This window comes from Ambystoma mexicanum, chromosome 1p (assembly GCF_040938575.1).
Source record: "Ambystoma mexicanum isolate Mex_15411 chromosome 1p, UKY_AmexF1_1, whole genome shotgun sequence".
NCBI classification, from domain to species: domain Eukaryota; kingdom Metazoa; phylum Chordata; class Amphibia; order Caudata; family Ambystomatidae; genus Ambystoma; species Ambystoma mexicanum.
This window is the reverse complement of record NC_090921.1, coordinates 205736828-205752736: the sequence shown is the minus strand read 5'-3', so window position 1 is coordinate 205752736 and position 15909 is coordinate 205736828. Positions and strand designations below refer to the sequence as shown.

General features: G+C 43.0%; 1 protein-coding gene across 1 annotated transcript in view; it reads left to right on the top strand.

The window, feature by feature from the left end:
• Positions 1-15909, top strand: part of LOC138470057 (extracellular calcium-sensing receptor-like) — a 164778-nt gene that overhangs the window by 72502 nt on the left and 76367 nt on the right. Inside the window, exon 3 of the mRNA XM_069609033.1 lies at positions 11073-11903. Within this exon, the coding sequence (XP_069465134.1) occupies positions 11073-11903 (831 nt within the window). The remainder of the gene's footprint in view (positions 1-11072; positions 11904-15909) is intronic.

Sequence of the window (15909 nt, the reverse complement as noted above, 5' to 3'; positions counted from 1 at the left end):
AGGAGCCAGAGAGTGGAAAGAAGGGACAGCAGGAGAAGAAAGGAAGTTGATGGGGCACGGGAAGTGTGTATCAAAGATGAGGAGATTGGCCTGATTGCCTTGGACCAGGACGGTGCCATTAGGTTGATGGTCAACATTAATGATTGTCTTAGAGGAGTGGAAGGGGGTCAGGAGGGCCTCCCATTGGCTGCCGCCAATATTGGGAGAGGAGGAAAAACTAGAGAGCACACAAACTATATGTGGAGTCCATAGGTCTGGTGAAGGAATGACATAGAGGATATGGGTGAGGGTCTGTCTGGAGGAAGTGCCGGTGTAGGTATCAGCGATAGGGAGTCCTGGGTTGGAGACCAGGATATCCCCTTTGAACTTCTTCCTACCAGACTAAGAGGGACAGGATAGTCAATAGAGAAGCAGTTAGAGAAGATAGGAGAAACAGAGCACTATAGTGGATGCAGAGGGAGGGGAGAGGGGAAAAAGAGGAGGATGGGTAACAAAGATAAGGGAGGAGGAGACACTAGGGGCGGGTACAAGAGGAGGGGTGCAAGCAGACAAGACAAGAACTACACAAGAACAAATTAATAATAAGACGAAAAAAAGAGCAGTCATATAGATGTGAAAACCAAAACCAGTTAACAGAGTAAGAACGAGGGAACCTGAAAGAGAAAGAAACACAACAGGGAAACAACCAGACAGAGCGAGGGCTAAGTAACAGAACAATGATCAAGAGAACCTAAGGAGAAGAGGGAGAATCATACAAAAGTAGGCAGTACAAGTATACAGCAGTCAAAGATAGCAGACACAAGAACAGTGCAGTCAAGCAAAAAGGGCCTAGAAGAAGAAAAGCAGCAGATCACACATTAGCAACACATTAGCAACAGGGTTGGGGTGGGTAAAAGGGCAGGCGGTGAAGGGACCTGCAAGGGGAGCAGGGGACGCGCAGAGGATGCATAGGTGTGAGCAAACCAAGGATGGAAGGGGTGCAAAGCACACGCGATCAAGGATTGCCAGGGTACCACGCACACAGGGGTCACGTAGGTGCGAGTGAACCAAGTATGGAAGGAGCGCAAAGCACACATGATCAAGGATTGTGAGGGACGCACAGGCGCGAGCCTAGTCAAGGACGGAAGGGGCGTGGAGCCCACGCGACCAGTGATTACAAGGGAACCACAAAGGAAGAGGATGCGCAGGTGCGAGAGTAGCCAAAGATGAAAGGGGCATGGAGCACATGTGATCAAGGATTGCGAGGGAACCACACGGGCGGAGAACGCGAAGTGTCTTGATAGCTTACTATAGTATTATGCACCATATTATGATTCCTAAATTGCCCATTTAGATTTAGAATTTCATTTGATTGTTTTCCATCTATATCGATACTAGGAGGAGCAGTCAGAATAGCTTTACTGCAAACTTGAAAGTTCCCTTTTCCACAGGGATCTTGCACTAAATTTGATCCAATTACATTTATCTAAGGTTTTCGCCAGAGAGGCACACGCCGATTGTCGGATATAAACATCCCTTTTTTGCTGCAAGCATTCAATTGGTGTTAACACCTCTGCAGTATTAATATATGGTGCAGTTTAAATAGCAAAGCCCTAGTGGAAAAGCGAAGGGAATATCGTTTAGCATTGAGACGCCTTCAGAAAAACACTGACCCTAATAAAGAGGCATCAATAAGGCAGTGTAAGCAGACCTACAAAAACTGGTTAAAATCCTCTGGGGTGTGGAGATTACAAGCAGATGCTGAAAAAATGATGGCAGCAATAAGTACATCTAATTCAAGGTCCCTATGGGAGATAATTAACAAAGGTGACGACTTCCAGACAGCCCTAACATCTAGCAATGTGTCAAAGATGCAATGGGTAAAATTTTACACAGACCTCTTCCAGGAGAAGGAGGCAATAAAGACCAAGCAAAGACCTGGGAATGAGTGGCGTATTGACATTGATAAGGAAGACATATTATTAAGGATACAAAAGCTGAGCTCATCAAGAGCTGCCGGCCCGGACGGTATCTCGAACTGCATGCTAAAGGAAAATCAGGAAGAATGGGCAGACTTTATTTTAGTATTATTCCATCAGATACTAAAAACCAGAACAATTCCACAGTCCTGGAAAGAGGCTCTAATCGTGCCGATATACAAAAAAGTGGACCGTAATAACCCGAGGAATTATAGGCCATAGGAAAACTGTTCTGTTCCATCTTGCTGAGAGACTTAAAGCTGGGCAATAAAGTCTGGAATCCTAGATAAGCGGCAAACAGCATTCATGAGTGGTGTCGGAACATATTTGAATGTATTTATCCTGCATATGCTAAAACTACGGGCATTAAAACAGAAAAAGAACATATACCTGGGCTTCATCGATCTCAAACAGGCCTTTGATGGGATCTGTAGTGACCTACTCTGGGCTAAATTAAGAAAATGGAACTGTCCGAAGGATTGGCTTGCGGCTATCCAAGAACTGTATACAAACACCTCAGTTCAAATACTGGTCTCCAAAGGCGGTGACCTGACAGAAAATATCCTGACGTCCAAAGGCAGTAAGCAAGGGTGTGCCTTGGCACCATTTCTGTTTGTTCTGTATTTAGCAGACATGAAGGAATCCCAGGAACAAATCCGAGTATTTCCCCCAGTATTTCAGGATGAGGAGCTCTCATGGATCTTATATGCAGATGACGTCGTATTTATAGACCAAACCCCAATAGGTCTACAAAGACGAATGATGGAATTCAAGACCTACCTAAGTCAAAATCACTTGAAAGTCAACGTTGAAAAATCTATGGTCCTAATAATGCAGTCAGCTCGAGGATACAAAACTACAAAAAAAAAGGATTCACCTGGTCACTGGACAAGCAACCTCTTGAAATAGTTGACTCAACAGTTTACCTCAGAGTCCAAATTAACAAAAATATCAATGAGCAGGCTCAACTGAATTGTATCAAAGAAAAACTCACTAAACTATCTAATCAAGCTTGCGCTCTCCATCGACGCTACGGAACCTTTTCAATGATGCCGCTAATACTATTCTATAAACAAAAGATTGTGGCGATATAGACTTACGGAGCAGAATCCTTGCTAAATCTACATTGGAAGACGTGGGGGGTGCTCGAGACATCTTTCTGGAGGAAGCTACTTAGGCTTCCAAACTGTCTCTCCGTATCCATAATAAGGCATGAACTGAGACTGCAATCGATGGAGTCAATAGTGCTGTGGAAGACACTCTCGTTGTTTCGAAAGTGTATCCTAGACAAACCCCCCATTTCGCTTGAAGTTTTGGCAAACAAATAGGTAAGAAATGCAAATCCCAGTCTCAACACTTGGAAACAGAATTGCCTTAAAATTCTAGAGCACTACAATATCAAAACTGACACGCTTAAAGATAACCCGGATGAAGCAAAGAAAACTCTACGGGAAGAAGACTGGGAAGTAAAAGACAACCTAAAGAGGCAAAATACCAACTGTCATAACATCATCTGGGAACGAAAGGCCTTGAATGATCCCCCGCCGTACTTGCGAAGGTTTCCCTCACCGAAATATAGGGACCTTCTTATGAGATGTAGGCTAAACATCTTGCCAACCGGGAGGTTCAATTCTTAAGAAAACAAATCCCAGTACTGGGAAAGAATGTGACGGTTCAAAAAATGTGACCCACCCTGGAAGCTAAAAGGACTAAAAGAGGTTAACAACAAATCCTGAGAGCAGGGCAAGGTCCCGAATGAAGGGTGGGGAATGGGAATGGGAAAGGTCACTGACTGATTTGTTAAAGGTTGAAATGTGTATTTAACCAATAAAACAAGAATTAAAGGGTTCAGTATTATCTGTAATAATTTCTACACGATCCAGATTATGCCTATTTCGAAGACATTTTCTGAAGTTGTTTCTTAATTGGTTCTCTTATAGAGAGTTTAAAGACCCAAGGTCTGCATTCACTCTCTCAACCATACATAGGCAAAGCAATAAACTAAAGCAAGAGCTCACAGGCCAAAGAAGCCAGCAGTCACACTTTTAATAGACCAAAACATATTTTTTTTTAACTGAGCATAAAATCCTCAGAAACAAAACGGCTTATATCCAGTGTACTTAAGACATTCAACGTACATGAATGTTGACACACAGTATTTAATTGTTACACGTAGAGCTCAAAGACCATTCGGTCAATAGCCACTCTCTTGATTACTCCAATACAATGTAAACTTAGCCTATAAAAGAGTTCAGAGGAATTGTACCCACATTCACTCTCAAATTGGTCAATTAACGTTAAGTCAAAATAGTTACATGAATTATTACTCAGCGGAAAATACCCTAGGGAGCTCACAGATGAATATAGCAAAAGCACTTCTTCTCCGATAGTTAACTCAAGCAATACGATGGTTCAGCATACAGTGTTCACAGACTCCACAACTGAAACAGATTTTCCACAGGATGCACCTTTCCAGATGGAAGGGCGTATGGCTTTACTAATGTGGAAAGGCACGAAACATGAACTTGTTGCAACGTACTTGTAGGAAGGCACCAACAAATGCTCATGCAAAAAAAGTGTAATGTTTAATGTAATGTCTCGCCAGCACAAATGAGTAAGCCTGGAAGCAGCGGACCAGCAACCGGTCAACGAACACAGAACACACTTAGTCCCGGAACTTCGCCATGCGCTTTACGCAGGTTGGGGATTTTATAGTGTGCTACCGCCTCCTTCACACCTATTAAAGTTAGAACAGCAGCAGCAAGACAGAGCTTCCAAAGTCCTTCAGTCTTTCGGTCTTTCACTATCAGGATATAAGGTGCAAGAGCACAAGCAGCACACCTCCAACACTGAACACAATTATATCGACACTTTCTTTGGGACTTTCAGCATTGTGAGAATGCAAAACAGCCTGGAATTCTGTTTCACCACTTCCAGACACTGTCAAAACAGTGGTTGATGCCTTTGAACCATCACAGATCCTCTAGTACTGCTTGTGGTACTCATTTGCATCTTCGAACTGCTTACTGCAAGTTAGAACCAGTTCAGCGCACTATTGCAACTTTTGAGCATCGCTTTGATCCTTTAGGACCTCAACTCGACCCAACTCAACCACCAACTTGACTTGTAGGTCAGGTCGACATTGCTCGAGTTGGTGGTTGAGTTGGGTCAAGATGAGGTCCTGAAGGATCAAAGTGCTGCTCAAAAGATGCAATACTGTGTTGAACCTTATCTCAACCCATCTCAACCACCAATTTGAGCAATGTCGACACAGCCTACAACTCAAATCTGTTTGAACCATCGAACTGCAGCTGCTTGAGCGTTGACTTGAACCATTCAGATCACCATCTCGACACCAACGTAATGCCGACACGCCACTGGATCAATGCTACTCATATCATCCCAACCCTGGTTCAACTGCTGAAAAGCACCATTAAACCTAATGCAGTGCTATAACTTTTAAGATGCCCTGTGACCCTTGTCCACTTTCTGGGAGCATAGTGACTTGGAATCCCGGTATTCTTCAAGCATATCACACAAACAGTGACATTGTTGCAGTTCTTGCCTGAAAATCCCTGTTCAAGTGGCCAGAGTGGCATACTATGCTACAGTCTGCATTGTATGTGTTCTCTTTACTTGCTTGATTTTTCTAGTTAGCTAGTTAGTGATTTGCATTTTTATTGTTTAATTAAATGTCCCTACTTGTATAGAACCTTGAGTAGACTTAATTTATTTTAGACGGTTGTATTATTGCTGTTTAGGTTGCTACTTGTATCACCTCTCCTAAGGGTATAGCCTGCACTTGGCCCATGTTACCACACAAGACAAAGGAGGTATACCCATGGGGCTCTGTCTGTTTTAACTTTATGATTGGTATCACTGTTGGTTTAGTAGGAGCCTGGGGCTGAGAAGGCGGTTAAGCCACTACTCATCCTTTTTCTCCTGCAGAGCAGTAGTCGTTTTGTCACCGAGCTACTCTACCAAAGCGCCCATCCTTTATTTGCATACTTGAACAGTACACCAGCAATCGGAACCCTGGTGTGGGATGGCCATTGTCATGACTGGGCTGTCTTTGAAGCATTGGTTCCCAAGGGACTGCTCGGCTGGGATCACTTAAAAGAAGATTTCAACCCTCCTCTGGGGATCTAAGAACACCTTATTGGGCTGGACCGAATATGGCAGTTGTAGCTAATTCACACCAGGTCTTGTCCTGAATGATTGACTACTAACCAAGCAGACAATTATATGGCATCCAATGCTTGTGGTCGTATTATTGTGTAATCTCAGTAGTCACCATATCATAACTATACCTGGCTTATTTTCACAATTTAATAACTGCCACGTGGATGCTTGGGTATATATTTATGATTTTTTTTAATCAGAGATGCAGACAGTTAAGAATCCACCTTAGTCTGTTGGAACTTTGAGTTCAAGTAGCTTTGTTTAGGAATTTACATGAGCCATTTCATCCTGAGCTGCTGCCAATGCAGGGCAGCTGTTGGGATTGTCAGTAGACAGGCACAGCAAGGTACATGCACATTATGATTTTTTGGATTGAGCATTATGGAAGTGAAATTTGATTAGCAGATCTTTTCAGAAACAGAATAATCCATACCATTTTAATATTAACCCATGCAGATAGCCTTCCTACACCCCCGCTCCCGAATTCACAAATGGGATGCACTTTAAAATGTACAAAAAACTCGGATATCTTGTGTACCTGCTTGGAAAAGATGCACAGCATCGCATCATGTGGTGTTCCGTGGCCCTCTCATGGACTTGTTTCTTGTGTGACAACAGTAGTATGAACCACTGCTGTCCCACTAGCATTTCTTTCCCTCAAACTGGGAGAGAACTTGGTGTTTTGTTGACATTTTCACTGTAGCAGTTCAAGTCACGAATTACAATCCGGCTCAATCGGACCTAAGGAGAATTCCAGGGACTGACTCGCACAATTTCAAAGGAAAAATAAATCCAGCAAAATCAGTTTTCTATTAGGATGTACAGCAATTTATCCGTTGTCCCTTCAAAAGTCATAAGGAAACATTGATCAAAATATTTGCTAACTTACCTCCTGAAGAACCACTGAATATAAAGTGGGGAAACACGTGTCGAGGGTTAAACATGTGAAAATCACTTTTTTGATTCTGTGAAGATAACAGATATTTTCAAAATAACAAAAATAAAATAAATCTTCATCTTGGAGCGTCTGTCAAACAGTGTTTGAATTTTTTCTTTGAGACATTTTCACTGTGGTAAGCCTTTTAAGGATGCTGGGAGCCTGTAAAACATTACTAGCAGAAACCTGCTCCTGACATTAAAGTATCAAAGGAGCTGGACAGCACATCATCATCACACCGCTCACTGGCAACAGCATTGGCACTGCAATGTAGCTACCTCACCCACATCACTGTAGACACCATCATTACTCCATCATCCACCACTACACCAAAACTGATTCTCAACAATCAACCACACAGTAGACATCAACAACCTATATGAACACACACAACTTGGATGCCAGCTTCATTACACAGACCTGAATGACCTCCATCTCCACCGACATCTTAGACATCCTCATCCTCAACAGCAAAGGCACCCCCCCATAGTAAATACAATTTTTATTTATTTAATTATTGAATAAATAAATAAATAAATAAATAATTGGTATGTGTTGAGTATGAGGGGTGAAAGGGTGGTTGGGGGGGTGTGGGGGGGTGGCAGGGGGGTGTTGGGTGAGGGGGGGTTGGGGGGGACCCCCCCATAGTAAATGATCCTTTTTTAATGTATTTATTTATTGAATAAATAAATAAATAAATAAATAAATAATTGGTATGTGTTGAGTATGAGGGGTGAAAGGGTGGTTGGGGGGTGTGGGGGGGGTGGCAGGGGGGTGTTGGGTGAGGTGTTGATAGTTTTAAGGGTTTATAGTCATAATGTCAAAAAAAAAAAGTCGACATTTTTTTTTCGAAAAAATGACTTTTTACATTATAAGTATAGGATGTCGACATTATTATTTTCGACATTTTTTTTTTCGACATTTTTGTCTGTCGACATTTTTTTTTCGACATTATGACTATAAACCCATTATCCCTGGCAATCCAGCAAATTAGTCCATGAAGGTGGACCTCCACTACCTTCTAGACATTTTGATCCTCAAACACCATAATGAAAGCAGACCCCTCTTCAAGGCCACCAAACATTGCATCAACCTTCTGCCTGTCCCACTGCTACCGCACTCCTCCAAAAGATCCACCATTGTCAACAAAATCACAATGATTCGACAGCACATAGACAAAAATGTCATGACATAAAGCGCACTACACATCCCATCTGGTAAATCCACTATGACCTGGGCAACTCTGAAGACACCACGGAAGACCTCACTGCCACACTAGCATCCCTCAAGACTACATTGAATGTAGATGACATCCTCCCTGCCTCTGTACTCACGCAAACATTCTGACTGAAACACTCCATCCTTAACTGGAAATCAACAATAGCTTCCCCCCTCAAGGCTCCTTCCCCTTGACCTGCAAGTCTAGACAAATCATGAGGCTTCTCAAGAAGACAACACTGGGCCCTTATGACCTTCGTAACTACTGCCTCATGACCCATCTTCCCTTCGTAGGTAACATCCTAGAGAAAGCAGAAGTCATGCAACTCCTCCAACACATGGATGCCAACAATCTCCTTCAGTCTTACCAATCTGGCTTAATACCCAAATGCAGCATGGACATGGCTACTATCAGGGTGATCAACAATGCATTCAAATCTTCAATCATGGCCATCTTTGCCTCCTAGTACTGCTCGACGTCTGAGCAAAATTCGATACTGTAGACCACACAATATACACTGGCATTCTACATCACTGTGTGTGGATCAGAGAGACCATATTCATCTGGTTCAAATACTATCTTGCTAGCTGCTACCAATTCATCCAGGTAGATTCCTCCTGGTCACAGTACTACCCATCACCTCAGAGTTTAGCAAGGATCCATCCTCTCTCCCTTGATCGTCAACCTTTACAGTGAACCACTTAAAAACATCCTGCCTCCACACAACATTCATATCCACCAATACATAGATGACATGCAACTTTTCTTCAAGATATCCTCTATAGAAAACACCCATAGACTCTAGGCCGCCTTACATCATTTGAGTCATGAATTTCCAGTGCTTATCTAAAACTCAAAACCTCCAAGAGAGAATTCCTACTGATGACCAACAACACAAACCCCCTGACATCCAGTCCTGGCTATCCACTATGAACCTTAAGGGCTTCATACCCCACTGAATCACTTGTGTAAAACCTCTTGAGTTCTATTTCAACAGATAACTCTTCTTCAAGGATCACATAACACAAACAGCTTTGTACCAACTTTTCCTTTTATGGAAAATCAAGCAATCAAAACTAAGCAAACCATTTCTGATTTGCTTTGCAAACCTTTTTCCTCTCCCATCTGAATGGTGAAACTACCATTCTGGAAGGCCTTCCGGTGACCATACTGACACCTTTGAGATGGGTCCTACATCCTTCAGCTTGACACATCAAAGGACCCCACAAAGTTTACCATATTACCTCTAACCTCATCAAACTGAACTGGCTCCAACTGCAAGCATGTATCACTTTCAAAACATGATGAATTATATGCAAGGCCATCACCCGTAAGTCCTTAAGCTACCTCACTGAGAAACTCAGCATCTCCAGAGGCCTATGATTCACCACAAGTAAAGACGTGTGCAGAATTGAACTCCTGCGGTGCAGGAAGGTAAGAAACAGCAGACAGGCCTTCTCTGTTTATGCTCCAGAACCGCATCCCTGTCAACATGAAACTTGCCACTTCACTTCTTTATTTCAGGAAGGATTTCAAGACTCTCTTCTTCAAGGAATACCTCCTTCCCAATATCTAGGTCCACACACCCTCCACTCTACACCTAACCTGAGCCTGGGATATCTGCCCCCCCATATTTCCTCCTCTGGTCGCTTGTACATCATCCCTTGCTGCCAAATTGCCTGCCACCCTCCAGCCCATTGTTAGCAACACTTTCCTTACTGTGTATGACTTGCAAAGCACTCGGTTGCTTCCTGAAGCTGGGTCCATGCTAAACAAAATAGCCTAATATTATTAACAATAATCATTTTCACTGCAGCCGAGCAGCCTTGAAATATGCAGGTCACCTTTGAGAATAGGGTGACCTGTTTTTTTTCTAGGAATGGGGCATCTAAATACAGTCAATCGTCTGCACTATTTTTAGATGACCTATAGAGTTTGTAGCAATGCATACTACCAGTGAACAGATTCTGATGTAAATATTAACAATCATTCTCAGAATTCTCAGGCAGACTTTGAGAATTTAATATTGCACCAATATATTCCAAGCAACTGTGTTTCGTAAACTAAACAGCCTATGATATCTAAATAAAGATCTCTGAAAAGAAAATAGCAATGTTGTGTGTTTTCCTCCTACCTAATTTCAAGTTCAAGAGTGTGATTCGTATGAGAGGGTGAAATTAAGTTTTGTTGAATGAAAACATAGTGTTGTGTAATTAACCATAATGTAATGTAATGAACAGTATAGCATGAATCACTTTATTAATTCTATCGTGTTCTATTATTTCAGAGACTTTCCAGCTTCTTTTGTTTTAGGGAAAAGAAATTAAATAAAAAATGATATTATGGCATATTAATAAATAGGTTGTTTCTTCAGACTTCTTCATTGAAATGTACATTATTTTTATGTAAAACGTGACCCTCACTCTTCCAAAACGACTTGACTCCGTAGCATTGTTGTTCAAGTAAGGTTAGCAGGGGTATTGCTAGGTCTGGAAAAGATGCGGGGCTAAGCTAATGTTGGGACTTTCGGGACTCGGGGCTAGTTAGCCTTTTGGTTGTAGCCCCTGAGATTCTATCTGGGGCTACAACCAATAGCCCCCTAAGCTCTCCAATAGCAATGCTCTGAAGGTTAGTAACCTGCAGAGGGGTTGCCTAACTGGGTCGTTAAATTTCCCTCTAGTCTCAATTGTGTTTAGAGTAGCACAAACATGGTCATGCTGTATGTCTGGTTCAAGCATTGCTCTACTACTAATGTTTCCCAATCTTGTTTTCATAGATAAGTTACTTTTCAACAAGCCCACAACTAAGTGACCACAACCAATTCCCTTCCTTTTTCCGGACCATACCCAGTGATGACTTCCAGTCACGTGGATTGGCACAGTTGCTGGTACACTTTGGTTGGACTTGGGTGGGCCTACTAGCTGAGGACAATGACTATGGACAACAAGGTGTTCAAATATTAGAGAAAGAACTCATCAGGCTTGGTGGCTGTGTTGCCTTCTCTGAGAGCATCCTCACAAGCAGGGTTGATAGAAATGCCTTCCACATTGTTCAACTGATCAAAACCTCAACAGCCAATGCTATCGTCATCTACTCTAGTGATGCTGGGCTGATCCCCGTTGTCAATGAGATAGTCAAGCAGAATGTGGCTGGTAAAATCTGGATAGCAAGTGAGTCTTGGTCAACGTCACCTCTGATATCGTCAGAGAAGTATTCATCCATGTTCATTGGTTCCATTGGGTTTGCAATCCATAGTGCAGAGATGCCAGGATTTGAAGAGCACCTCAACAATGTTCACCCTTCAAAGTCTACAGATGATGACTTTGTTATATCCTTGTGGGAAGAATCTTTTGGATGCAAATGGCCGAACAAGACAAACCGTTTGGTTTCTTTGGAAAAAGGAGCCTCACTGTGCACCGGAGAAGAGAATCTACACAGTCTGCAAACAGGGTACAATGATGTTAACAACCTGCGAGTTTCTTGCAGTGCTTATACAGCTGTCTATGCCATTGTGCTGGCTTTACAGGATATGCTCACCTGCGGACAGGGACAGGGCCCCTTCCAGCAGGGGAGCTGTGCAGACATCATGAATTTCTCTCCATGGCAGGTAATAATCGTTCAAGGCACCAATATTATAGGGTTCTTCAATTGGTTTCATTGTTAGGCAAAGCATTTACCCTTTAGAGTATGTGATATAGACGATAACCATCACCTTGTATAGCTATCTAGCATGGTAGGGAATACACAAGGAATGCAGTCAAAGGTGGACAGTATCGTGTGCAAGAAGCATGCTGATATCCTTTTCTTTATTAGACCCAGTGTAACAGTTTTCTTTTTCACTAAGGAATTGCCGTGATTGAGAGGTTCAGATGTAAAGAAAGCATCCCCAGCATTTCTACCTGGATGTGTCACAGCAGTGACATCCAGAAATACTGATTTGAAAAATAATTGTCCCAATGCTAACCTTGTGTTATAACTAAAGATGTAGGCTCCTACTCAGGAAACAACCTATTGCAATGTACACCAAATCATTCTCACTTAGGAGCTCTTTAGCGTTGTAGCATAGCTGATTGAAAGGTGTAAAAGCCTTGAGTACTGTTTTTGCACCTTTCAATAACAACACATTTGTATGCATTTGTATGGCACAGAGGAGGGACTGATTGCAACATGCATTTCTGCCGCCTCTCTCCCTCTCCGCAATACAAATGCTACATAATTTGCGCCGGCATGGAGATACCTATACCTATTGTAAATGCTGCCTGTCAAGTTTGCACGGCAGGCGGCATTTACAATTACAAATAAAGGCTGCCTGACATGTTTCCATGTCGGACAGCATTTCTTTTCTTATTGTGAACACTGCTTACCGTGTACACATGGTAAGCAGTGTTCACAATGAAAATTAAACGCTGCTGAACATGCAAGCATGTTGGGCAACGTTTAATTGTAATTGTAAATGCTGCCTGCCATGTGTTCAATTGTAATGGTGAGCACTTCTTGACAAGCAGAGCTCACAATTAAAAGTTCACACACTTTGCACAGCGGAAAGCAACAGTGTAGGACAAAAGGTGGCATACACACGTGTACCCTGCCTTATACTGCACACCGCTACCACCCAGGAGCAGTCTCCAGGTGCTCATGTGGATCTGCAAGAAAGAGTATGGAGTTGGTTAGTGAGGGTAGAGAGATAGGATAGGCCCAGAACCAGGAGAATCTGGCATCTGTTTCTGTGCCCTGATATGTTTGTTTTATGGAAAGGTTGGAAGAAAGCAGAAATAGGTATCACATTAGGTTTAGCTTTTTACCTACATTTCTAGATCACTTTTAGATCACTTTGAGCAGGATGAGAGTGTTGTTTGATGACATCAAAGCATGATGATTATAGAATGCAGATGACACTTCACAAAAAGGGTATCAGATCTGGAGTGAACAATGACCCATGATGAGTAATCATGGTACAGCGTGTGCTACACTTCCTATCAGGTGCATGTTTTGCTTTTGAGAAGACATGGTTCTGAAACACAGTTTTTTGTTCCCATGTAATTCTTTGTGAAACACAGTATGAATAGATTTTATCCAGTCTTTGCCACCTGGGCATGCCTTAAAGGTGTTTCACTTGCAGCCTGACATGGTAGAGGAAGGAGGGAAGGTGCATCAATGAGTGAAAGGTGCAGGGGTCAGGTCAAGGGGTTTGAAGGATGTGAGCTGCATCACAGTGTGGGCCTGCTTCAGAATGTGATGTGAGGGGTTTGACAGTGTGAGGATTTCACAGCATATTGTTGGATTGCCAGTGCCCTGGTATTGTGTTTTCTTCAACAGACTTCCCACATGACCTGAGCTGTGTCCACTACTGTCCTGCTGTTTGATCCCAGAAACCTGCCTTTTTTGATAGAAATAGTAGACTAACTCTACCTTTCTTGTTAGCATCCCTGACCCCCGGTGCATGTGCACTCCTGTACTACTATGAGCAATGAGAGGAGAGTACATGGTGACTGCACGCATGACTTTCTCACATCGATCCTACAAGCTCTACCTTGTGGAAACGTCACCTCACCAGTAGTGTGTGAGATGGACAATGGCTTGAGCCGCCAAATCTCTATCTGCTTGCCCTAAATTGAACGCTTTGTGACTGGTACAAGTGAGTCACTTATGCACTATCATATGTTTCAATAAAAAATATGTTTTTTCCAATTTCTGCATGACTGCACTATCCTCAATAAAAGATATTGCAACGGTTCTCCCTATGATGTGGAAAGAAGATCAGTTTGCAGTCTAGATGCCGTGCCCCCGGACGCCAGAGGCAGAAAAGTGTATTTCATAAAAAACACAACTTTTATAGTCAGAATTTGTCATTATTGAGGGCACACTACGTGGCAAACTACAAATACCCACTTGGGGATGTGATAGGCGTACAGGGAACATCTAAGTATGCGTTCCATACTGATGTGGGTTGTGATTGGGTCTCTAACATCAGGTGGACACCTAAGCCCTCCTCTAGTGCAAGTCATCTTCATCGTCACAAAATATACGACGATTCATTGGTTACACAAACTATAGGGCTCTCTGTTACATGGCACTCTATAATTGGTTGGTAGTTGGCACGCTAGTACGCTTTTGGAATAGTCCACACACTACCAGCACGCAGGCTGGTACCCCAATTAGCTTCGCTGTCCAATTAGCCCAACATCTATCCTCACTCTTGCAGTCTGCTATTCAATGAAGGCTCTCAACTTGGCTTTGCAGAAGCTCTCTGTGCCTGAGAATAAAGTTAGCGAGGCATGGTTGTATCTTCTGGTTTCAGTGTAGCTTGACCCAAAGTCTATTTCAATCTGACCATGTGACTGAAGACCACGTTTTTGAGCTCTTTGCTGCATATAATACTATTAAATGATGAACTCTTGATGCCTTCAGTGTTTTTTCATCCACCTCAAACAGAATTTTGTTTCTTTCTCACGTTCATGAAGCTACTTGACAGACAACCTTTCTTGGATTCTCCTTCGCCATTAGCTATTTTCCAGCTGCGCCACACTGAAACCTTTTCCATTCACAGGGTTCAAGCTTTGCAAAAGTGCATCATGGAACATCCAGGTTCTATACATTCCTATGTATATGCATTCGCACATTGCCGCAATCTATTCACTACGCAGCCAGCCACAAGATTACTTTGTCTACTTGTGTTACTGCATCTGTGCAAGTGCAAAATGACTTTGCATTTTCTTCAGCGTTTCTTTGCATTAGCATCATCATTTCGAGCCCGACATGTTGCTCAACTGTGACACCTTTTTTTCAGATCTTATAAAATGTCTAAGTTCTTTTGTCTTGTGTATCTTTTCAGGATGCGTCAGTTCTGTTTCGCATGACGTCATCAGTCTTCTTTCTTGCTTTTTTTAACACTTCTTCTGGGACTCTGTTATATCTTTGCGAATGCATATAGGGTTTTCTCAATGGATACCTTGTGTCAAGGATTGTTTGCGGTACAGGCATCCTCATTAGTACTACACGTGTCACAATTTTTGGTTCCCAACATATAGGCAACATGGGGGCAGAGCTTTTGGTAGAGTCTTTTGGCTCTTCCGCTACACTCCCCCCTCTCGGTGATTCATCGACCACTCTCTCATCAATCTTCACATAAATGCATCCTCTGGAACAGCCTTCCTGCATCCCTGAGACTTGAGGAGAACCATCTCCGGTTCCGGAAGCTCCACAAAACCTTCCACTATGCTTCTGCTTTCTCTCCCCCTCTCCCCTGCTAAATTCCTGACTGAAACTGCACTGATTCTGCAACTGGGCCACTCTCACTGATCTCGGTCCTTGGCCCAGCCACTTCCCCTTGCACTGCCTCCCTGGCAACCCCTGCACTGCGTGACTGTCTCTGTATCCCTACAGCCCCCCTTCCCAGCACTTGTCTGCACTTACCTTGCACTTGCCACCAGCTGGCCCTTATTGTTTATCTTGTTATTCTTCTACCCCTGTACTGCACTTTCCCCTCTCCCTTCCCCTTGCACTTTTCCCTTCCCCTCTACCCTTGCACTTGCACCATCTGAATGACACCTGGCCTAGTAGTATCGTTGTCTGTCTTCCCTTTGTTCCCCCCTCCCTGCCAAGTCACGCCTTGA